The 24598-nt window shown below is 42.0% G+C and overlaps 2 protein-coding genes across 5 annotated transcripts; one reads left to right on the top strand and one right to left on the bottom strand.

Moving 5' to 3' along the window:
• Positions 1-217: 217 nt before the first annotated feature.
• Positions 218-11393, bottom strand: SLC35E2B (solute carrier family 35 member E2B). 4 transcript variants are annotated; one of them, XR_012583741.1, is made up of 10 exons: positions 10680-11393; positions 8990-9125; positions 7995-8122; positions 6921-7041; positions 6238-6291; positions 5907-5979; positions 5006-5151; positions 1641-3162; positions 1348-1442; positions 218-1138 (listed from the first exon to the last, which is right to left on the bottom strand). XR_012583741.1 is itself a non-coding variant. In XM_074558610.1 (8 exons), the coding sequence occupies exons 1-8, from the start codon at positions 10993-10995 to the stop codon at positions 2922-2924; spliced, it is 1215 nt and encodes a 404-aa protein (XP_074414711.1). In that variant the 5' UTR covers positions 10996-11393; the 3' UTR covers positions 218-2921. The 4 variants fall into 4 exon arrangements, 1 of the variants encoding a protein (XP_074414711.1); XR_012583739.1 differs by having other exon boundaries at positions 218-1442; XR_012583740.1 differs by having other exon boundaries at positions 1348-3162.
• On the top strand, positions 10994-24229 carry LOC106630332 (uncharacterized). Its single transcript, XM_074558266.1, has 11 exons — positions 10994-11001; positions 11107-11179; positions 13261-14096; positions 14250-14331; positions 15675-15828; positions 17127-17272; positions 20285-20461; positions 21390-21533; positions 22733-22819; positions 23628-23775; positions 24089-24229. Exons 1-11 carry the CDS (start codon positions 10994-10996, stop codon positions 24118-24120), a joined length of 1887 nt encoding a protein of 628 aa, XP_074414367.1. The 3' UTR covers positions 24121-24229.
• Positions 24230-24598: the final 369 nt, after the last annotated feature.

Raw genomic sequence — 24598 nt, forward strand, 5'->3', positions numbered from 1 at the left:
CCCAAATCCTCACAGGGTCACAGAAAAACAAAATCCTGCCGAGATTTTTAAAAAATCATTTAAATAATTTAAAATGATGGGATTTATGTGAGAGCAGAGCCACCTAAAGCAGAAATATGACACAAAACACACTTTTTTCTTCAGTTTTTTTTTAGTTATACTTTCAAAAATCTCAGTGTATTTGGCAGAAAACAAATTAAAAAAAAAACCACAGAGCTCCACAGTCCACAGCTTTTATAAAAGTGACAGGAATACAAAAGAAAACAAAATACCACAGACATATCACATACACAAGGATGAAAAAATTGGCATTTTTCTCCCTCACATCTTTGGGGAATCTGCCCCAGGCAGCCACTGAGGTGTGGAAATGTGATTTTACAGGAATTCCAATTGTAATTTCCTGATAACCATTATTTTTACCATTATACATCCACGCTCCAACCTTCCAGAATAGTGGAAATTATTAAAATCCACTCATTTTAATTTAATTTTTGTTCCCAAAAAGTCCATGTGAATGTTTTTGTAGCTACATGTGTGCTTTTTTTTTTTTTTTTTTTTGGTCAAAACTGACTGTTCAAAAGGAAAATGAACTTTTAATCTTTGATCTACCACAAAAACCAAATTTCCTTCAAAAAAAAAGGAAACTTAAAAGCAGCAGAAATAAAGATTTGCCTCAGTTTATGGTTAATATTCCTCCCATCTGTCACAGATGCCTCTGAGATTTCTTTATATAACCAGAAATTAGATATTTTACACACAGGTCAGACTCATAACCCTGAGTTTCTAAAAGGCAGCTTTTTGTTGCACTCTTAGAAATTATATTAAAAAAAAAAAATCAATTTCCTCATGCATAACAAAACGAAATTAAAACAACAAAATGTTTTTTTACAGAAATACACAGATCCTGCTTCCTTTGCCACCACAATTTTCAGTGGTTTTTAACCTCTAAGTACTACAAATATTGAATTCAACACTCCATTTACACAGGGTATGTGTGTGAATATTTGCATTTCAACTTTATCAATAAATGATCAGAATGCAACATTTCCACATTACATTTTTATATTTTTATCCACTACAAATCCTGGATTTGTAGGCAGCAGCAGGAGCTCACCACAGCTCGTTTCCCACAGTTTGCCTCAATAAAGTTGTTTTATTTTTGGGAGAAAAGAGTGGGAATCCCAATTTACACAGGGTACGTGTGTGAATATTTGCATTTCAGTTTTGTCAATAAATGATCAGAATGCAACATTTCCACATTACATTTTTTATGTTTTAAACCACTACAAATCCTGGATTTGTAGGCAGCAGCAGGAGCTCACCACAGCTCGTTTCCCCACAGTTTGCCTCAATAAAGTTGTTTTTTTTCGGGGGGATCCCAATGAATATTTGCATTTCAGTTTTGTCAATAAATGATCAGAATGCAACATTTCCACATTAAACTTTTATATTTTAAACCACTACAAATCCTGGATTTGTAGGCAGCAGCAGGAGCTCACCACAGCTTATTTCCCACAGGTTGCCTCAATAAAGTTGTTTTTTTTTGGGGGGGATCCCAATTTACACAGAGTATGATGTGTGTGAATATTTGCATTTCAGCTTTATCAATAAATGATCAGAATGCAACATTTCCACATTACATTTTTATATTTTAAACCACTACAAATCCAGGATTTGTAGGCAGCAGCAGGAGCTCACCACAGCTTATTTCCCACAGTTTGCCTCAATAAAGTGGTTTATTTTTGGGAGAAAAGGGTGGGAATTCCAATCCCTTTTGGAATTATGGAATCTCCTGATCAGAATCCACCCCAAAATCCCTTCTGGTGCTGTCAGGATGCTCCTGGAGCTCTGGCAGGGTTGGGGGCCCTCAGGGCTCGAGGTGAGGCCAGAGTGGGACAATTCCCTCCTTGGACTCTTCCATCTCTGCACCACAGCTCAGGAAATGCAGAGAACATCCAGAAACTTCCACGAGGCACCAAGTGCATCCCTCTGCCAGCAGAACTCAGTGGTGGGACCCCATTTTCACATTGTTTGGATGGGGAAGGAAACAGGAATTGTTTTAATTGTTTTCCCACAGGACACCAAAGTTCTTCCGCCAGCACAGGCCCAGGTGTGATTTGGTGTGAGACACAACAATTTGGAGTCAAGAAGAGACAACAAAGGCCAAGTTTGCCACATTCCAGGTCCTCTCTTTTAGGGGCATCAGGTTCCCAAGGTTTTTCTGGATCCTTCCCAGCTCCTTCCTGCTTCAAATCCTGGGTGAGAGCTGCCAGGAACTCAGAGGAATCAGAGGAACATCATCATCCAGGAGGAATTCAGGAACTCAGAGGAACAACCACAACCAGGAGGAATTCAGGAACTCAGAGGAACAACCACATCCAGGAGATTTCAGGAACTCAAAGAACCAGAGAACAGCCAAAACCAGGAGGAATACAGGAACTCAGAGGAACCTGAGGAATGTCCACATCCAGGAGGATTTGAGGAACTCAGAGAGGAGGATTTGAGGAACTCGGAGGAACATCCACATCCCAAAGGATTTCACTAACAGCCACATCCAGGAGATTTCAGGAATTTAAAGAACCAGAGAAACAGTCACATCCAGGAGGATTTGAGGAACCAGAGAAACTTGAGGAACGAGCCCATCCAGGAGGATTTCAGGAACTCAGAGGAACTTGAGGAACAACCCCATCCAGGAGGATTTCAGGAACTCAGAGGAACTTGAGGAACAACCCCATCCAGGAGGATTTCAGGAACTCAGAGGAACTTGAGGAACAACCCCATCCAGGAGGATTTCAGGAACTCAGAGGAACTTGAGGAACAACCCCATCCAGGAGGATTTCAGGAACTCAGAGGAACCTGAGGAACAGCCCCATCCAGGAGGATCTCCATGGAGCCACACTCAGCCGTTTGTGATTAACCCATCAATCGTAGGGTTCCAGCTCCTTGGGGACGAGGGGCTCGGTGTCCTCGGCAGGCCCTGAGGGCGGTGGGGCCATGGCCAGGCTCTGCAGGGTCTCCTGCTGGTGCTGCTTGGCCTTGTTGTAGAGCAGCACGCCCACGGTGACCAGGACGGTGCCCACGGCGGACAGGCTGGTGATCTTGTTCCCAAAGACAATGATGCTGAGCCAGATGGACAGGGCGTGCTTGACAGTGCTGGCAACGCTGCGGGGACAGCGGGGACATCAGGGACAGTGAGGGGACATGAGGGGACAACAGGGGACAGCAGGGACAGTGAGGGGACAGCAGGGGACAACAGGGGAGAGCAGGGACAGCAGGGGTGTGAGGGGACACTGGGGATGAGGGGAACCATGAGGGGACACTGGGGATGTGAAGGGACATTGGGGATGTGAGGGGACAGCAGGGGATGTGAGGGGACGTGAGGGGACATTGAGGATGTGAGGGGACATTGGGGATGTGAGGGCACAGCAGGGACATCAGGGGGACATGAGGGGACAGCAGGGGACATGAGGGGACATTGAGGACATATGGGGACATTGGGGATGTGAGGGGACATTGGGGATGTGAAAGGACATGAAGGGACACTGGGGACTTGAGGGGACAGCAGGGGACATGAGGGGACATTGAGGACATATGGGGACATTGGGGATGTGAGGGGACATTGGGGATGTGAAAGGACATGAAGGGACACTGGGGACTTGAGGGGACATTACGGATGTGAGGGGACATTGGAGACCTGAGGGGAAATGAGGGGACATTGGGGTTGTGAGGGCACAGCAGGGACGTGAGGGGACATTGAGGATGTGAGGGGACATTGGAGACGTGAGGGGACAGCAGGGACGTGAGGGGACAGCAGGGACGTGAGGGGACGTTGAGGATGTGAGGATTGGGGAAGTGAAAGGACATGAAGGGACACTGGGGACTTGAGGGGACATTACAGATGTGAGGGGACATTGGAGACCTGAGGGGAAATGAGGGGACATTGGGGATGTGAAGGGAATGAAGGGACATTGGGGACGTGAGGGGACATCAGGGGACGTGAGGGGGACATGAGGGGACAGCAGCTCTGCCACACCCTGGCTTTGATGTCAGCCTTGCCCCTAAACACCATCAAATTCCACTTCCAACCCCAACCATCCCATCATTTCCCTCACTGATTTCTTTGCAAAAACATTAATTTTCCTTTTTTTTTAGCACCACCTGAAATTCCACTTCCGTCCCCATCCATCCCAGAATTCCCCTCATTGATGTCTTCACAAAAAACCCTTTAAGATTTCCCTGGTTTTTTAAACATCACCTCAGATTTTTCCAACCCCTACCATTCTGTGATTCTCCTCATTGATTTCTTTGCAAAAACCTTAATTTTCCATTATTTTAGCACCATCTCAGATTCTACTTCTGTGATTTACCTCATTAATTTCTTTGCAAAATACCTTTAGGTTTTCCTTTTTTCAAACACCACCTCAGATTATACTTCCAACCTCCACCACCTAGCGATTTACCTTATTAATTTATTTGCAAAAACCTTAATTTTCCTTTTTTTTAACACCACCTGAAATTCCACTTCCAACCCCAACCATCCTATGATTCACCTCATTAACTTCTTTGCGGAAACCTTAATTTTCCTTTTTTTAAACCAGCATCTGAAATTTCACTTCCTGAAAAGGAATAATGTTCCTGACCAAAAAATTATAAAATAATGTTCCTGACCAAAAAATTATAAAATAATGTTTCTGACCAAAAAATTATAAAATAATGTTCCTGACCAAAAATTATAAAATAATGTTCCTGACCAAAAAATTATAAAGTAATGTTCCTGACCAAAAAATTATAAAGTAATGTTCCTGACCAAAAAATTATAAAATGGTGTTTCTGGCCAAGAAAAAAATTATAAAATAACATTCCTGAAAAGGAATATAAAATAGTGTTCCTGCCAAAAAGATAGAAAATAATGTTTCCTGATCAAAAAATACAAACCAGTGCTCCTGATCAAAGAAAATTAAATAATATTTCTGATGAAAAAATAGCAAATAACGCTGAATTTTACCTGAAAGTGACAGGGGAGATTTTGCCCATCAGGGCATAGGCTGTGACACTCTGCAGGTGGAACAGGACTCCATCAATCAGCAGCAGAATTACAATGTCCTGGTTGTAGCTGAAGCTTCTCCCACTTTTCCCAATCACAGGCACATCCTAAAATGTCCAAAAAAACCAAAACAAAAAAAACAAAAAAAAAAAAAAAAAAACCAAAAAAAAAAATTTAAGTGTTCAGTTCATGAGAAAAATCTAAAAATTATTTTCACCCAACTGTTGGAAGCAGAGAGTTTTATATTTAAATTTTAGCCCAAAAACATACAAGACATTCAGATCCTGAAATTTTTCTCCAAAAACAAATGCACATCCTAAAATTAAAAAAAAAAAAAGGAATTTTTTGAAAGAAAAAAAAAAGGAATTTAAGTGTTTAATTCATGAGAAAAATCTAGAAGTGACTTTCCACCCAACTGTTAGAAGCAAAGTTTTACATTTAAATTTTAGCCCAATAAAACCTAAAACTTACAGAATATTTAGATCCCGTAATTTTTCTCCAAAATTTGCTTTCAGAGTAAATATTCCTGTACACCACATGAATCTCAAAAAAAAAAAAATCAACAAATATTCCAGATTTTGTTTCAAGCTCAAATGCACTGAGACAAAATCATGATTTGAACCCAAAAATCCTGAGATAAATTCAGGCTTTTGGGATGAACTCATGTCCACAATAAATTATTTCTTTTATAAATTTCTCTTTCAAAATTAAATCAAAATTAATTTTTCAATTATTTTTTAATGGGAAGGATCAGAGGTAAAAATTAAGATTAAGCTTTCTTGCACATTCTGCTCACAATTAAAAAAAACCAAATTAATTTTTAAAAATCTCTAAATTAATTAAAATCATGAATTCAAATTACCATGAAAAAGATCCAAGCTGGAATGAGCATAACCACGGCAGCAGCACTTGTGTAGAACTGAAGCTCTGGGGCTCTACAAAAAAGAAAAATAATATTAAAATTAAAAAAAAAAAGATTTTTATATAAATATTTATATTTTATTTATATTTCTATTTTTAAACATTTATTTCTGGGAGTTCTGAAACTTGCAGTGGGAGCTCAGGGGAGTTTTCTTACCCTGATAAAATAATAAAGATGATCAGATTTATACCTTGGTGCAATAAAATGATAAATATTCAATTTATTTATTCATCCCTAATAAAACCAAATCTGAAACATTTTGAATACTTACGAAAATCTGTATTTATCTCCACTGAGCAGTTTTTTGGAAAAGACGTTTTGCAAACTAGAAAAATTAGAAAAAAATTAAATATTAACAATTTTCTTTTTTTAAATGTAAAAAAAAAAAAATTAAATGCAATTTTTTAAATTCAAACATTTAGAAACAATTAAAAAATTTAAACCCACCATTTAGCTGTATTTAATTAGGACAAATCAATCAATTCATCAATCCTCAGGTGGCTAAATGTTTCTACAATAAATATTTCTCAGGTGGATAAATGTTTCTACAATAAATATTTCTCAGGTGGATAAATGTTTCGACAAAAAGGAGTTTGGACTAATGAAGTTTTATTATTTAATCTCAATAATGCTGTTAGATACAAGAGCATAAGTAAGAACAATTTCTAATTTTTATTATAATTTATTATATTATTTATTTATTATAATGTATTAAAATTTATTATTTTATTGAATAATAAATAAAAATAAATAATAAATAATAATAAATAAATAATAAATAAATAAATAATAAATGAATAAGTAATAAATAAAAATAAATAAATAAGAATAATTTATTTAAAAATGCATTTTCAATAGCAACATTTGAACGCACCGCACACAATGAGCCGTGTTAACCATTTCCTTTCCTCTCCTAATTACATTAATAGATGAATTGTTCCCCCCAGGGCTCACCAGTCCATGATGTTGGTGGACAGGGCTGCAGAGAAGCCCAGGATGTTGAAGCTGATTTCGGTGGCTGTGCACAGAGCCAGGCCCCCCATCACAGGGAGCAGGGACAGGTTCACCAGCAGCCCTGCAGGCAAAAGGCAAAAATCTTTATTTGTTATCATTTTATTGCAGAGAATTTGAAATTCTCAACAGCAAAGGAGCACACTGAATTTCAGTTTTTTAAAGCCGCAATAATTTCTTGACAGAAAAAATAACAGCAACCCCCTTCCACCAAACCCTTTTAATACTAGAAATTCATTGGAGATTCTTCCAGATGCATTTATTATATTTTATATGATATATTTTCTATATGTTATAGATTATATATTACATACTATATATTACATATTATGCATACTATATAGAACATATTGTATCTTTAATATATATTATATATATCATAATATTTTATTATATACTATATTAGTATATAGTGTATATATACTATATATTATATAGTATATATAGTATATTTTATTATACTATATTATAAATATAATAAAATATAGTATAAAAAATATAGCATAATGTTATATGATATAATACAATGATATAACATGGTATTATATAATATATAAAAATATAATATGTAATAAGTAATAAATAAAAGGTAATACATAATATGTAATATATGTAACAGATGTGTAATATATAATATGCAATATATAGTATGCAATATAATATATAATATATAATATATAATATATAATATATAATAGATAATTATAATAGATAATAGATAATAGATATAACATAATATATATAATATATAACATAATATATAATATATAACATATTATATATTATACGTTATATTATATATAATATATAACGTATATTATATAATATATAATACATAATGGATATTGAATAATGGATATTTAATAATGGATATTTAATAATGGATATTTAATAATGGATATTTATATTCTCTATTATATTATTATGTTATATTTATTACATTTTATTAATTTTAGTGGCCAGACTTCCACCCCAGCCAATTAAGAAGAGGTTAATTAACCTCATGCCAGGCCTCACCAGTGTATTCCCCCAGAATCATGCGGGACATGATGACGGTGAAAATGGGAGCTGAGCTTTTCACAGTCTCTGCAAATGACACTGCCACATTCTTCAGGCTCACCAGCCCCAGCACCACTGTTGCAAATCTGCAGCAGGAGAAAAAAAAAAATCACAATAAATTCATTTTTTAAACGAATTAATTAATTACTGCACCAGAAGAAATGAAGATAATGCTTCAGGAGCTACTCTCAGGCACTCAGCATAAAAAGAATTGCTCTGTGATTTCTCCTGCACCTGCAAGGTCAGATCTTTCAACTGTGGCTTAAATATTATTTATTTAAAGCAAATAAAGGCACCCTTGGGCAATGTGGAATGTCTTTGGCTGCAGAGTGCATTTCCAGAAAACAAATTTAATTTTTAACACACTCCAAGGTTCAAGTGACCATTTTTGAAGTCAAAGTTTTCAACAGGCTCAGTTAAAAAAGTGAAAATCTTCTAAAAACCAGAAAATCACCAAGGAAACTTTATCTGCAGTTATCCATCTTTAGTGTAAATTAGATAGGGTCATAATTACCACAGTTTAAACTCTGAAATTAATTGAGTTTATCACTTATTTGATTTTCTTTATCAGTTTTGCAGGGCAGAGGAAACAAAACCAGGCATTTTTATTCCCTCCTCCACCACAAACTAACACAACCCCAGCACCCAGCAAATATTTACTCTTCAAAAGATAAATTTTAATAGCCTGGATGACTTTTGAGGCAAAAGGCTGATAAATATTAATGCACTAAACAAACATCAGCCTCAACAGAGGGCAGGAAGAAAATAAATGGAAATAGAAGTGAGGACTGAAAAAATGGGCCAAAAAAATAACATGTGGGTAAAAGAACAGCAAATAAAAATAAAATTATTCTGGGATATTTCTTGAGGGGGGGAAGGACACAAGAACAGAACTTTGGCTTGGAAAAGCAGCAATATTAGCAAAGATAGAGCAGGGGATGGTTTTTATTTACCTCATTAATCCAACAAAGAGCATGATCATGATGAAATTTGGGGGGTAGGAGATTCTGGTCTTGTGCTGGTACAGACAGCAAGGGACAAACATCTTGATGCAGCCAATGAAGGTGGTGGAAAGCATCTGAACAGCACCTGAGGAGGAGCAGAGAGGGGAAATCGAGTCAGGCCACAAACTGCAACACAAAAATCAACCGCCATGGGAAATCTCTTACACAAACATCTCTGTGGTGGTTTTGGCAGTGTGTGTTTTATACATTCTCACTAAAGGCCTTTATTTCTATAAAGCAAATGTTTATAAACCTGGTTCACAGATAAAGTGTCCTTTGGTTGCCTCTTAAGAAGAAAAAACAGAACTAAAATGGGCATTGATAACAGAGATAACCAAAGGTCACTCCTGCGCTGCACAGCTCTGGGGAGCATCAACAATTTACTCAAAATTTGGCTTTTTGTTAAACCCTCCAGCACAGAAAACTAAAAAATTACTTTTTATTTTTCCTCTTAAAGCTCCTCTACGAGGAAAATTTCATCTTTCAGCAAGTGGAGGAAAGGAGAGTGGCAGAAACCACTTTAAAGGCCAAAATCCCAAATCCCTCCCCACACCTTCCAAACCAAACTTTTTCATTTCAATTGAATCATTCTCTCCCTCAGCTTCATCTGGAATTATCAGTCATAGGATGATGGAAATTTAAAGGCCAAAATCCCAAGTTCCCAGCCCCAAGATCCCTCCCTACACCTTCCAAACACTTTTCACTTCAGTTGAACCATTCTCTTCCTCAGCTTTATCTGAGATGATCTGGAATTATCAGTCATAAAATGATGGAAATTTAAAGGCCAAAATCCCAAGTTCCCAGCCCCAAATCCCTCCCTACACCTCACAAACCAAACATTTTTCATTTCAATTGAACCATTCTCTCCCTCAGCTTTATCTGGGACAATCTGGGATGATCAATGATAGGATGATGGAATTTTAAAGGCCAAAATCCCAAGTTCCCAGCCCCAAAAATCCCTCCCTACACCTTACAAACCAAACACTTTTCCCTTCAATTGAACCATTCTCTCCCTCAGCTTTATCTGAGATGATCTGGAATTATCAGTCATAAGATGATGGAAATTTAAAGGCCAAAATCCCAAATTCCCAGCCCCAAATCCCTCCCCGCACCTTCCAAACAAACATTTTTCACTTCAATTGAACCATTCTCTCCCTCAGCTTTATCTGGGACAATCTGGGATGATCAATGATAGGATGATGGAATTTTAAAGGCCAAAATCCCAAGTTCCCAGCCCCAAATCCCTCCCCACACCTTCCAAACCAAACATTTTTTATTTCAATTGAACCATTCTCTCCCTCAGCTTCATCTGGGATGATCAATCACAGGATGATGGAAATCTTAAGGCCAAAATCCCAAATTTCCAGCCCCAAATCCCTCCCTACACCTTCCAAACCAAACATTTTTCATTTCAATTGAACCATTCTCTCCCTCAGCTTCATGTGGAATGATCAATCACAGGATGATGGAACATCCTGAGCTGGAAGGGATCCCCCAGCCCAACTCATCCCTGCACAGACCCCCCAAAAACCCCTCCCTGTTCCTGCCAGCATCACCCAAACACTCTGGGAGTTTTCTGGGGGCTCCCAATCCATTAAATAACCCAACTTCCCCCTGGAATTCAGCAAGAGCAGGGTACCAAGCATGCTGGGCTCTCCCTCCAGCAAGGACAGGATGTATTTGTTCAGGAACAGAGTGCAGAAGCTGAAGAAGAACCACAGAGTGAGGTAGATGAGGGCGTGGGAGCTCCAGATGCCCAGGTCGGACTCGATGACCGTGGTCTCTGTGATTGTGATTTTCAGCACGTTCTCCTCTGGCAGGCTGTCGCTGCGAGCAATCACAAACTTCTCACTCCTGTTAGCAAAGAGGGAGCCCAGCTGGAACAGGGATTTTCCTTTGGGCTTCTCCTCCAGCTGGGCCGGGCTCGGGGCCTCCGGGCTCAGGGCGCTCGTCATGGCGAGGTGGAGAAATAAATATTTCCTAAATACTCTTTGTCCTTCACCAGCAAGGCTGAGAAAGCATTTGCTGAAATAAAAATGTCATGTGGTCAATGCTTCATCTCCCAGGGGCCTGCAAAAAACTGGGTTTGGTCCTTCAAAGAACATCCTGGAGGAAGAGAAACTCCAAAGGATTCTTCATGTGGGCTGCTCCATGATTTCTGCCTAAAGGGGGGAAAAAGGGAAAGAAAAAGTGTGATATTTTATATCCCCAGTGCAGCAAATACAGCACATTTCACCTGCACTTTATGGAAGATAAAGAGACTTCTGCAATCCCTCAGGCTGGATTTTGAACTCCTGATGTCTTCATGCCAAGATTAAGCAACAAGAACTGATCTCAGGGAGGTTTTTTATTCTAAAATAACACCCACCCACCCACCAGACTTTGTGATTTTATGTCCTTTTCCCTCTGGAGCACCTCAACACAGCCTTGCCAATTATAACCAACTCCTCTGGCAGATTCCACAGCGTCTTTGATCTCAGTCTGCCTTCAAACACTCCCCAGGAAAACCCTCCCAACCCAGCAAATCCAGGCAGGAGATTTGCCCTTCAGACTAATTAACTGTAATCAACCTGAGCAAAGGGAGCAATAACCAAGGGCTGTACCTCCCAATAATCCCAGAGCTACCCTGGTACATGTATCCAGGTGAAAAAAGCAGGGAAATACGTCCAAGAGCTTTCCAGAGTGGTTATGTATTTAATTACATGGCAATAGTGCAGCATTCCTCATTTTGCTACACCTTCCAATCCAATATTAGCACTTACAACTCATTCTTAAAGCCTTTCTAACAGATTTGGCAGCAAAAGGCATTAAATGATGTGCAAGCAGAGCATTTTCCTTTTGTAAATTACACAAAACGTGGCAAGTTACAGAAGCAGAGGGAACAACAAAACCACCCTGTGAAAGAAAGAGAAACGCAAGAGTTCTAACAAAGCTGCTGCACCTGCCCTGATCTTGCAAACAGTTCAATATTTTTTAAGATTTTATTTTTAAGTTCTTAAATTTTTATTTTTAATGTTATTAATTATTATATATACATTATTAATTAATTTTATTTTTAATGTTTAAATGTTCAATGTGGCACCTCAAATAAATCACAAAGAGACACTGAGGAGTTCAATATCTGGTGTCAGTCTCAGTACCCTACACAGCAGCTGCTTGAAAAGTGAAATTTTCCATTCCTCACACTCTCTGGTTGCTGCAGCCATGCACTGAAGATTTCCATCTCCCTGCCCTTATCTCTTCCCATTTTTCCAGGAATTCATGCCAGCAGCACACTGAGGAACGGGACCCTCTGAAATGATCACATTAAACCACAAACTTGTGCTGACCCAGTCTAACACAAAACTCTGAAGAAAGAGACACATTCTCCAGGAGAATTTGCTCAGAAAAATGGATTCTTGACTCCTCCTCCTTTTCCAGGTCATTAAAAAAATACCCCTCTAATTTAAAACAGTTAATTATCAGAGTTTGTTTTCTGTTTATACAAGTTAATTAAGCACAACCAAAGCCCCGCCCTCAGCAGCGCTGTGATATCAGATTTGATATCAGCTTTGATATCACCGATTCCACACACGGCCACGGAGCAGAACAGCAAACAACAACAAAATTACCCCCCTAAATTACTGACCTGCTGGCTTTAATCAACTGGAAAGTCTAAATGGGCTGAAAGAGTTCTCCATCTGGAACTAATTCAGTCTTCCTCCCTCAAGGCCAACCAGCAGCTGATGTTTACCAACAGATGAAAACGTGGCAGTGCTTGGCACTTGTTTCTCTTGGATTACTCACAAAGAACCGGCAGTGCGAGTGCCTCTCACCCTCCCTGTATCTTCTCCAACCCTTAACTACGCTCCTAGGAACAATTATGGTGGAAAAAATACCCACGGAGAACTTTGGAAAGCCGGCTTTTCACAAATAGAAACTAAAGCTAAATATGTTGCAAGGGCTGGAGAAGCTGAGGCTGCTGTGACAGTGAAAAACCAAAGGTTTGTGTCCATGACCCTTCATCTGTTATGCAAAGGTCACTCAAACACTGCTCCCAACGCAGCAAGAGCACAAAATGCAGCACCCTGAGCAAGCCTCGCTCATTAACACCGCTCGCTAATGGCAGGAGAGCATCCAAGATGTTACAAACACTACAAATAGAACAGAAGAGGCTGAAAGGCTGAAACAGCTCCGCGCTTTGTGCCTCTCCAGCTGGGTTTCTGCTCACCCATTGCCAGAGCCTTCCCTGCGCATTCCCGACCGCGCTCCATCCCCATCCCATCCCATCCCCATCCCCGGTGCCCGCAGCTCCCGGAGCATCCCAGCCTCTCTCCATCCCCATTCTCATCTCCGTTCCCATCCCCGGTGCCCGCAGCTCCCGGAGCATCCCTCGCACCGCAGCGGCTTCGGAGCCCTCCCGGGATCACCGCGACCCTTCCGAGCCATCCTTCGGGCCCAGGGGCTGCCAGCACCGCCATCCCGCTGCCCGGGCCCGGCTCGGATCCTCCCCCGCCGCTCCCATCCCTCCCTGCATCCCCGGAGCCCTCAGCGCATCCCGGCCGGCACCTGCGCTCCGCGCTCGCTGCTGCCGCAGCCCCGGCGCTCCCACGGCTCCGGCAGCACCGGGCTGGGCAGCACCGAACAACGGCAGCACCGGGCTCCGGCCGCCCATCCCCTTCCGTGCCCGGAGCCCCGCGCTGCAGAGCCGGTCCGGCCGCGCACCGCCGGGCCCCGGGCTCGCCCCTTTGTCCCCGCGGTGGCGGGGAGGCCATTTTACCCAAAGCACGAGGAGAGCGAGCCGAGCCGCGGGGGTTACGGGGCACGCACAGCCGGGCACAGCCGCGCACAGCGCCTCGCCGCGGGCCGCCCCTCCATCGAGCCGGGCGGGCTGCCCAGCGCCGAGGGGACCCCCGGGGCGGAGGGGCGGGAGCGCGGCGGCCCCGCCGCCCGGGAGGAGCCCGGCAGCGCTTCCCGCCCGTGCCGGGGAAGTGACGCGGGGCGGGCCGGCCCCGGAAGCGCCGCCGGGACCCCTCAGCAGCCATGTAGGGCCCGCGGCCGCCGCCATGGACGGCAGGTACGGGCGGGCCGGGCCGCACCACGCGCGGCGCGGGGGGCGCCTCCCCGCGCTCCCCCGGAGGCGCCCGTGCTGGGGATGGGGGGTCGCGGGCCGTTCCCCCCCGCGGTGGGGGTGGTACGGCCCCTGACGGCCCCGCTCTCTCTCCCACAGCGGCGCCGCGGCTGCGGCGGGGCCGGGCGTGCCCAACCTCACCCCGCGGCACCGGCAGCTCATCCCCACGCCCTGCGGCCCCGTGAGTACATCGCCGCCGCTGCTGCGGGCGGCTTGCCGCTGTCCTCCGCGCTTCTCTGCCCCGGGGGGTGGAAAAACACGGCTTAAATCCGCTTGCGAAGTCCGGTGGAGCAGGGAGGTCCGCTCGCCGGGGCTTGGCACAGCTCTGCTGACAGCTCCGTGGAGTGTCCTGAGCTGGAAGGGACCCTCAGGATCATTGATCAGCTCCTGGTGTCTGCCCAGGCACCCCAAAATCCCACTCTGGGCACCCCTGACAGCTCCTGGCACGCTCAGGATCATTGATCACCTCAAATCCCACTCTGGGCACCCCTGACAGCTCCTGGCACCCTCAGCATCATTGATCACCCCAAAATCCCACCCTGGGCACCCCTGACAGCTCCTGGCACCCTCAGGATCATTGACACCCCCAAATCCCACTCTGGGCACCCCTGGCAGCTCCTGGCACCCTCAGGATCATTGATCACCTCCAAATCCCACCTTGGGCACCCCTGACAGCTCCTGGGCCCCTCAGGATCATTGACACCCCCAAATCCCACTCTGGGCACCCCTGGCAGCTCCTGGCACCCTCAGGATCATTGATCACCTCCAAATCCCACCTTGGGCACCCCTGACAGCTCCTGGCACCCTCAGGATCATTGACACCCCCAAATCCCACTCTGGGCACCCCTGGCAGCTCCTGCAGCTCTGGCAGCCTCTGTGCCCGTTCCTGGGCAGTGCCAGCACCCTCTGGGGATGAACCTTTCCCAAAACCCAACCTGAACCCCCCTTTGGCGGTGTCCTGGGGTGTCCCTGTCCCAGAGAGGGATCAGAGCTGTCCCTGCAGCCCCTCAGGTCCCCTCAGTCTCCTCCAGCTGAACAAACCGAGTGTTAAATCCCTGCCAGGATTTGCTCCACCTGAAGTATTTCAATGAAATAAGAGGAGGACTTTGCCTTCCTGGGAATGCTGACCCTGTATTTACAGTTTTCTAAAAGTGAAACTGTGGGAAAATGACATTTCCATGCTCTGACAGGTCGTGTGTATGGGCAGTGTCCATGTGGTGCGTTATAACACCATGGCCTGTGAGGCACAAAGTCAGGCTCTGGGTATAATTTTATTTTATTTTATAATTACTCTCAGCCTAGATAGTTCTGGGTATAAACCAGGACTATCTAGGCCGAGATTAATTACGAAATAAAGTTACACTTTCCCCTTCCTCAGCAGTTTGGGAGTTTCAGTTCAATAGTGGAGTTTCTCTTCCCAAAGGAAACCTTGCACTCATTTACCCCTCTTGCCTCAATGTGATTTTTAGGAACAACAATGAATTTATTCTGTGTGATCTGTTAAAGAATTTTCTCCCTTTACAGATAAAACCATGCTCAGAGCTCTCATTCCCTGTGAAGATCTACTTCTGTGTCACTATTTTGTCATTGCTGAGTGTCATAGGGCTGACCATCGAGACCCTGGTGCGCCAGGCTGAGGAGGATTTCACCATTTCCTTCATTCAGCTGGTTGGAGCTGGTAAGAAACCCAGTCTGGGTAGAGAAAATAATGAAAATAATAATGAAAATAATAATGAAAATTAAAATAATGAAAATAATAATAGTGAAAATTAAAATAATGAAAATGATAATGATAATTAAAATAATATTGAAAATAATAATGAGAATAATAATGTTTTATTTAATTCAAATGAACAGCTGGACATAATGTTCAGTGTGGTATTCACAGAATGATCCGGCTGGTGAGTTTTCCTGCAATAGCTGAACATCCAGTATCTCTTATATAAGAAACTTGAGTTGCTGCTTAATTACAACAACATCATTATCATTATTATTGCTGTTGTTGTTACTATATTTATAATGACAATGTGGATATTACACTGCCATTTTCATGGTGGTGCTTCACAAACAATTTAAAAATCAAGAATTAAAATGAAATAAAATGAACATTTCATTAATTAAAATGAAATACATGAAATAAATGAAATAAATTCAATATTCCTTTTACTTCATTGATTTAATTTTATGTATTTATATTTATAAATATTTTTATATAAATGTATGTATATATTGTATATAAATATATACTATACATATATAAATAAAAAGATATAGAAATACATACTCTATATATAGAGTATATATTTTTATATATATAGAGTATATATATAAATATATATATTATATATAGTACAGTATATATATATTGTATATATATACAATATATAGTACAGTATATATACTGTACTATATATTGTATATAAATATATACTATATATAGTACAGGATATATATACTGTACTATATATTGTATATAAATATATACTATACCTATTGTATAAATATATAAAATATACATTGTGTATATATACAATATATATTGTAGATATATTTATATAGACACGTGTATTTATTATACATTAAATATATGTCTATATAAATATATATACATATTTATATATGTGTATATATTTATATAGTACATATATAGTATAGTACTATACTATAGTATATATAGTATATATTTATACACGTATATTTCATGTATAATAAATTAAATAGAATTAAAATTTAATAAATAAAATAAAATTAATATACGGTTAATAATAATAATAAGAAGAAGAAGAAGCAAGTAATAGTAACTGATTATTTGATTTCCTGTGTGCTGAACACAGCAGGAGTGTTTCACCTTCCTGCCTGAAGCTCCTGGGTAAGAACAAGGCCGGGGAGCCTCGGGGCCCCTCTGGGCCCTGGCTGTGGGTGCAGCACTGGGAGTTTGCCCTGTCTGAGGCGGCCCTGCCGTTCCTGTCCCTGCAGTGTTCTGTGTGTACTACGTGAGCAGGGGCATCCTGCAGGAGAACCGCCAGGAGCTCGTGGTGTTCGTGCTCTCCGTGCTGCTGCTGATGCTGCGCTCCATCATCAACTTCAGCCTGCTCCCTGCAGGCCAGCAGCCTCAGCTCCTGGTCAGTGCCTGCTCCTGAACCAGCTCTGCCTTCCCCCTGCCTGCGCTGAAAGTGCAGCCTGGGGCAGGCAGCATGCCTGGGCTAACACAGAAAATTTTATATATATATTTATATTTATATTTATATTTATATTTATATTTATATTTATATTTTATATTTATATTTATATATTTATTTATTTTGTATATCTACTTTTATTTTTATACATTTATATGTAAAAATCAAATATTATATCGAAATCATTATATATTTAAAATCAAATATTATATATAAATTATTATATATTTAAAATCAATTATTACTTATTTTAATACACATTACTATATATTTTCATTACATATACTATTGTATTATTATTTTATTGCATATACAATATATATATACAATTGCATATACATATATTTTATTGCATATTATTTATACTATATATAATAGAATATATAGTATATATAGTATACTATATAATATAATTATATTTATTATTTATATAACATTATATTATATATATATTTATTATATTATAATAAATATATATATTTATTATACTATATAATATAATAATTATAATATAGAAAACAGTATATATAGTATACTATATATACTATTATATATAGTATAATAGCATATATATACTATTATACTATATATAACAGTATATATAGTATACTATATATATACTGTTTTCTATATTATAATTATATTTATCATATATGTATTATATTCATATATGATGATAGATATATGATATTAATGTAATATATGTGATATCTTTATATATTTGTTTTATTATTACATTTTTATATATTTGTTATATTATTGATTATTTGTATATTTGTTTTATTATCTATATTATATATTCTTTTATATTTATAGGATTGTGTTTATTTATTGTATATTTTTATTTATTTATTATTTCTATCTATTATATCTCATATTAATAGATAGAAACATTATATATTGTATATAATAGAAATATATAGCTAGAAATATATAGCTAGATCTAATAGATATATTATATATTTGAATTTTTTTTTGTATTTAAATTTTTGTCTTTTAAATACAAAATTTGGTGGGTTTTTTGTATTTATTTTTGCAGTTTTGTGTTTCTTATGTATGAATGTGTTTTTGTAACTGATAACAGAGACTCAGGCACAACAAAACGTGCACAGCCACAACTGCAAATCTTCTCTGAGCTGGTCTCTGAGTTTCCTTATGGCAGCACCCAAAAATAACAGAAATATCCAAGAATTACACCAAATTTCTGTAGAATTTATCCTTCACTTCACATACTCTGCTTCAGCTTTATCACTGTGGAATGTCTGGCTGGAATAAATAAATGTAACCTGGGCTAGGCATTACCCGGTGCTCTTAAATGTCATTTATGAGATTTCTGGGAGCCTGCAAGGAAAGTGATGCCACTCCAGGTTATCTTGTTTGCATTTCATAGCAGTAAAATTAATTAAAAACAGTAAAATTCATTAAAGAATTGATTTCTAGCGCTTCCTAAGGTTTGTAGTTCAATTCCCACTTGCTGTCCTTCCAGGAAATGCTTTCTTTTTATCCCATATTTCTCCAAAAGCTGTGAAGTCATCCAAAAATTATCCAAAAATTACTGTTCAGGAGTGGCAGCCAAGCCAGGGAGAGGGAGCAAAGCAGCTTTGCCAATTCAGTTTCTTTATCATTCAGTTTCTTTATCATTCAGTTTATTTCTCATCCAGTTAAACTCACTTTACCTGCAGCAGGCTGGGTTGGTCAGGCAATAAGGAAAATATATCAAAGAAATGCAGGTTCATTTTAGGATGCACAGCCAAGTCATCAGTTTAAATATTAAACAAGAACTTCAAAGGAAAGCCTGCTATAAATGTGAAAAGTAATTTTGGGGTTTTTTTACTGCTCTAACTGTAACTTGGATTACTGTAACTCTGCTTCCTGAGCCAGAATCATTTCTATTATCAATATTTTCTATCAATGTAACCTTTTGTGTTCATGAGGCAGGAGGAGTGATGAACCTGCCTCCATGCTCTCAGAGGGCTCATTTATTATTTTATGATACTATAATATATTAAACTATACTAAAGAATACAGAAAGGATACTTACTGAAGGATAAAAAGATAATAATGAAAACTCCTGACTCTGGAGTCCTGACACAGCTCGGCCCCAACTGGCCAAAGAGTGAAAACAACTCCCAATAAAACAATCACCTGTGGGTAAACAATCTCCAAACACATTCCAAAGGAGCACACACAGGAGAAGCAAATCAGATAAGAATTTGTTTTCCTTTTTCTCTGAGGCTTCTTGGGGAAAAAACCCTGGGTGAAGGGATTTTCCCAGAAAACATAAATGTGACAGTGACCCTGAAGGATGTTTTGCCATTTGAGCCATCCTTAAAGCAGGAATTTTCCTGCTAAAATTGTGCTTTTAAAACACATCAGTTTGGGGTTTGGGGAGAAACCTGGTGCTGATCAGATGCATCAAATCCAGTCCTAAATTGAGTGTGAGTTCCAGCAGGGTGGATACAAAGAGACACAAACCTGTGTTTGTTGGAATTCTGTTAGTCCAGCATTGAGAACAAGCCCTGTCCCCACTGGGGAAGGGAACTCAGAGCCACTCTGTGAAGGTTTTGCTCCAGGAACTCAGAGCTGTGGAGGTTTTGCTCCAGCAGGAGCTCAGAGCTGTGAAGGTTTTGCTCCAGCGGGAGCTCAGAGCCAGTCTCTGTGAAGGTTTTGCTCCAGTAGGAGCTCAGAGCCAGTCTCTGTGGAGGTTTTGCTCCAGCAGGAGCTCAGAGCTGTGAAGGTTTTGCTCCAGCAGGAGCTCAGAGCCAGTCTCTGTGGAGGTTTTGCTCCAGCAGGAGCTCAGAGCCAGTCTCTGTGGAGGTTTTGCTCCAGCAGGAGCTCAGAGCTGTGAAGGTTTTGCTCCAGCAGGAGCTCAGAGCCAGTCTCTGTGAAGGTTTTGCTGCTCCTGTGTGTTCCCAGCTGGTTCCTGGTCCCAGCCCCTGGTGTTTGCTCCCCCAGGCCCGTTTTGTGCTGATCCTGCTGGTGGGCTCCTTCGATGTCGTGTGTGCCCTGGTGCTGATGCAGAGCCAGTCCATGATGGCCTTCAGGGTGGGGGGAGCCCTGGAGAGCCTCCAGGCCCAGTACTTCATGCTCAACCTCTGCTTCTCCATGCTCACCTTTGATCTGCAGGCACAGGTACAGAAATTCCCTTTTTCCCTCTTCCTGATGATACCTTGGGCCGGCTGAGCTGAATTTTCCTTTCCAAAATCAACCCTCTCTCTTACCTTTATTATATTGTGCTGGTGCTCACAGGGCTCTGAGGATGAGGGAAGAGAGGAGGATCTGACTGTGTTTCATAAGGCTTGATTTATTATTAGTTATTGTTGATTTATTATTAGTTATTGTTAGTTATTTTATGATATATATTCTATTAAAACTACACTAAAAGAATAGAAGAAAGGATTTCATCAGAAGGCTAGCAAAGAATAGAATAAGAAAGAATGATAAAGTTTTGTGGCTCAGACTCTGTCTCTCAGCTGACTCTGATTGGCCATTAATTAGAAATAACTAACATAGGCTAATAAAGATTTACTTGTTGCATCCCACAGCAGCAGATAATTATTGTTTACATTTTATTCTTGAAGGCTTTCAGCTTCTCAGGAGAAAAAATCTTAAGGAAAGGATTTTTCAGAAAATATCATGGCTACATTATATTAACTTAAACACATAGAACTACTACCATTATTATCATAGCTTAGCTAAAATCCATCAAAATATATTTCATCATTGTCCTGCACAACAGGAACTGATTTTGGGGAGGTTTATCCATTAAACAATTGCATTCAGGAGCTCCAGCACCCCTGAAGTGAGCAAGGCTGTTCCTGCCCATCTGAGGCTCCAGCACTGAGGAAATGATTCTGGAGTGGGAGAGGGGAACTCGACCAGCAGGGCAGTGAGACAGAAAATGAAATTACAGCTGGGGGAAGTGAGCCCAAGAGCTGTTACCTCTGTAAGCACCCCTCACCCTTATTTACTGCAGCTTTACTTTGCTCTGTTATACAGGGAATGACTCTGTCCTTTGAGGAATAATTCAGCTTTCAGCCCCAGATGTTTTTTTTCCCAGAATGATTCCATGCAATGTTTGCTCCCCCAGCTGTGCCTGTGCATCCTCCTGATCAGCCTGCACGAGGTCACCCTGCTGCACAACATCCTCTCGGCCACGGGCGTGCTCTGGGGCTGCCTCAAGGTCACCGTGGGCATCACTGCAGTGAGTGGCACCTGCAGGGACACAGCAGGGACACAGCCCCTGGCACTGCCCAGGGAGGGCAGCCAGCGTGGGGAGAAGCAGAGCAGCAGCAGGATTGAAGCCAGGTTTTGTCTGAATGCCCAGCTGAGCACAGGAATGAAACAGTCACCTCATCATCGGGCCATTCTGAGGGATGTTTTTAGTCTCAATCCTTGATCACTTCAGTGAAATCTGGAGGATCACACTGGCTTCAATATTTCTGCCTCTCTGCCAAGGCTGGGTGAAACTGGGAGTTCTCCAGGCCTTAAATCCTTGGGAATCCACACCAAAAAGATGAGAGGTCCCTTTGTTGGGGCACCTCCTTCAAAGCTCAGGGACAATTTCCAGGTTAACCCAAAGATCTGTGAACTTGAAATGCCATTTGGAACCTCCTCTGAAATCTTGAATGATTGCAGAATCAGGGCCAAAGTACATCAGATAAGTGAGGTTTTTATTACCAGGAAGGAGTTGAGGGGTTTTTGGGGGTGGGTGTTGGTTTAGGCTGTTTGCTTTATCATTCACACAAATTCCTGACAGCTGAAATACAGCTGCCTATGTCTTTCGATGGCTTTCTTGCTAAAATTGTGCTTTTAAAACACATCAGTTTTGGGTTTGGGGGGATCAGATGCATCAAATGCAATCCTGACACTGGCACAGCTCCCAGCCCCAGAGGCTCAGCTGCTTTTCCTTCCTTTGCTCAGACCTGCCCTCCCAGCCCAGGGCTGCTGCAGTCCCTTCCTTCCTTCCCAAGCCCCTGGGGCAATTGTGAAATGAAATTCCCCTGGCACTTCAATCCTCCTGCTTCTCCCACATTTCCCTCCTCACTGACTGCAATTCTGTGTGGCAAAAAGAGAAGTGGAGAAAAAGCCTCAGGGAGCTTTCAGTCTGTTACCTGTGAAAACACTCAGCTGCTGGAGAAAATCTGAGTGTGCCCAGAGAGAAAGGGCAGGGAAAACAGAGCCTGAATTTCCTGCTAAAAAACTCAGAGAAGGGGAGAGCAAAGCTAAAATTCAGAACTCAGCTTAGCCAGCACTTGGAATGCAATGAAAATCAATTATATGTTGCTTTTACAGAATATAGAGCAACTTTAGAATATAGGACATAGAATATATATTAAAATATATAGCAACTTTAGAATATATAGCACCTTAAAAAAAGCTGTATCTCACCTTATTTTGCAGATTTTAAAAGAGCTGAAACCCCTGGTGTGGGTGTTCCTGGTCCAGAACGTGCCTGAGGTGCTTTATCTCATCTACCTGCTCTGCACGGTAAGGGCAGCAGGGCTGGGGGGCCTCACCCTCCTCCTCCTCAGGGCCAGGGAGCTGCTTTGCCCTTCCTGCAGCTGCTGCTGGATTGCAGGGCAGCAGAGCCCATCCTGCCTGTCCAGGGTCAGCTCTGCAGCACAGGGATGCAGTCAGGTTGCTCCTGAGCTGATCAGAGGGAGGCTCTGGGAGTCCCTGCAAAGAATGATGAGGGAAAGGTGAAACAAATTCTTGTTCAAAATACAAAACTCCTCAAAAATGCCTCCCCTCCTTCACACAGGCCTCAAGTGGTGCCAGAGCATTTGACCAGGGCTCAGTTGTTGTATTTTAAAGAATTTCTTAGGCAGCACCCACAGCTGTGGATCCTGCTGTAGCCAAAACAAGGCAGTGCAAGCCCAACCAAGCCCAGTTTGGGGCAGGTTTTTGGCTCTGTCCCACTGATAAAACCTTTATCAATGAGCACCTCCCAGAGAGGGGAGAGCCAGGGCAGCCAGGCTGGGCAGGGCTGGAGTGCTGACAGTGCCAGTGCTGTGAATCCTTCCACCCAAACACCCAGGGATCACCAGCCCCAGCCTCACTCATCACATGCAGCTCCCCTTTATCCCAGGCTGTTTGTGCTGGCACAGCCCAGCAGGACTCCACACTGTCTGTGCACCCTGAAATCACAAAACTCACCTGGTTCCAAAGTCACCTGTTGGGTTTTTCTTTTGTCTTTTCCCCCAGTTCCTACCTGGTGGCTCCTCTCAGAAATGCAGTTGCAGGTTGTGGCTCCAAGGCTTTGTGGTGATGGTTTGGTGTCTCCCTTTCCCTGCAGGTGATCAGGGAGTGGGGCAAAGGCAATTCTTACACCCTGGAAGCTGCTTTCATCACTGGCTCCTGCATTTCTGTCACAATCAAATCCGTCCTGCTCTGGGCTCTGCTTCACGTCTACCGCAGCTTCGGGCAGGGGCTGAGGGAGAGAAGTGAGTACCCAGAACTGCTCTGGGGAGGTGGAGCTGTTCTGTGCCAGTCACAGGGGAATCCTCAACAGATCCCAAATCAGCAGCTCTGCAGCCCCAGAGTGAGCAGGCTGCCAAAGCTCAGAAGTTGGGTGGGACAGATTTGGCTTTTCCCTGGAGAAAGTTGATGCCAACCTGAGCAAGAATTGCTGCTGTCCAAAAAAATCCCACCTGTGTGAGCAAATCTGTGCTTGCAATATTTGTGTCACACACAGTAAAGGGCCACTGATGTGCCACAGCCCCAGGGTCTCTGACTGAGCTCCCTCTGTTCCCACAGTGTTTTCCTCCTATGGAAGGATCGACTCCTGAGCCCTCCCTGTGCAGCTCCCACAGAGTGAAGCCACCCCAGAGCTCCTGCCCTGCCCCCAGGGTGGCACCAAGTGTCCCCGTGCCAGGATGGGGCAGGGACAGGAAGGTGACACTCGTGTCCTGGAGCAGTGCAGGTGGGACAGAGCTGAAAGCAAACCCTGTTTGGAAATTGCCAGCACCTTCCACTGCTTTTGCTGCTGCTCTGGAGGCCCAGGGCTCACACCTGCACATGGGCTGCTCCTTTCAGTGCTTTCTGCCTGGCAGGCACAAACATGAAGGAAATGTGCACTCCCACCCTGTGTACCTGAGTTCAGCAGGGCATTGTGCTGCCCAGCGTGGATCTGCTCAGAGCAGCCCAGCCCCGATGCTTTGGTGGCAGTGGTGTCCCCTCTGGCTGAGGCTTCTTCTCCTCCTCTGGCTTCAGAATATTGCCATTATTTTTTTGTTAACCCCAGGTACACATGGAAAATGCTCCCTG

Source organism: Zonotrichia albicollis, chromosome 25, assembly GCF_047830755.1.
Source record: "Zonotrichia albicollis isolate bZonAlb1 chromosome 25, bZonAlb1.hap1, whole genome shotgun sequence".
Taxonomy (NCBI): domain Eukaryota; kingdom Metazoa; phylum Chordata; class Aves; order Passeriformes; family Passerellidae; genus Zonotrichia; species Zonotrichia albicollis.

What these genes read in the sequence shown, in the direction of transcription:
- LOC106630332 (XM_074558266.1), top strand. An exon ending in GCCGCCGCCATGGACGGCAG is followed by an intron (nt 14,097 to 14,249) that starts GTACGGGCGGGC and finishes TCTCTCCCACAG; the next exon opens with CGGCGCCGCGGCTGCGGCGG. An exon ending in GCCAGCAGCCTCAGCTCCTG is followed by an intron (nt 17,273 to 20,284) that starts GTCAGTGCCTGC and finishes TTGCTCCCCCAG; the next exon opens with GCCCGTTTTGTGCTGATCCT.
- SLC35E2B (XM_074558610.1), bottom strand. Translation starts at nt 10,995, where the DNA reads ATGACGAGCGCCCTGAGCCCGGAGGCCCCGAGCCCGGCCCAGCTGGAG. An exon ending in CAGCTTGGATCTTTTTCATG is followed by an intron (nt 5,152 to 5,906) that starts GTAATTTGAATT and finishes TGGACATTTTAG; the next exon opens with GATGTGCCTGTGATTGGGAA. An exon ending in ATCTCCCCTGTCACTTTCAG is followed by an intron (nt 3,163 to 5,005) that starts GTAAAATTCAGC and finishes CTGTCCCCGCAG; the next exon opens with CGTTGCCAGCACTGTCAAGC.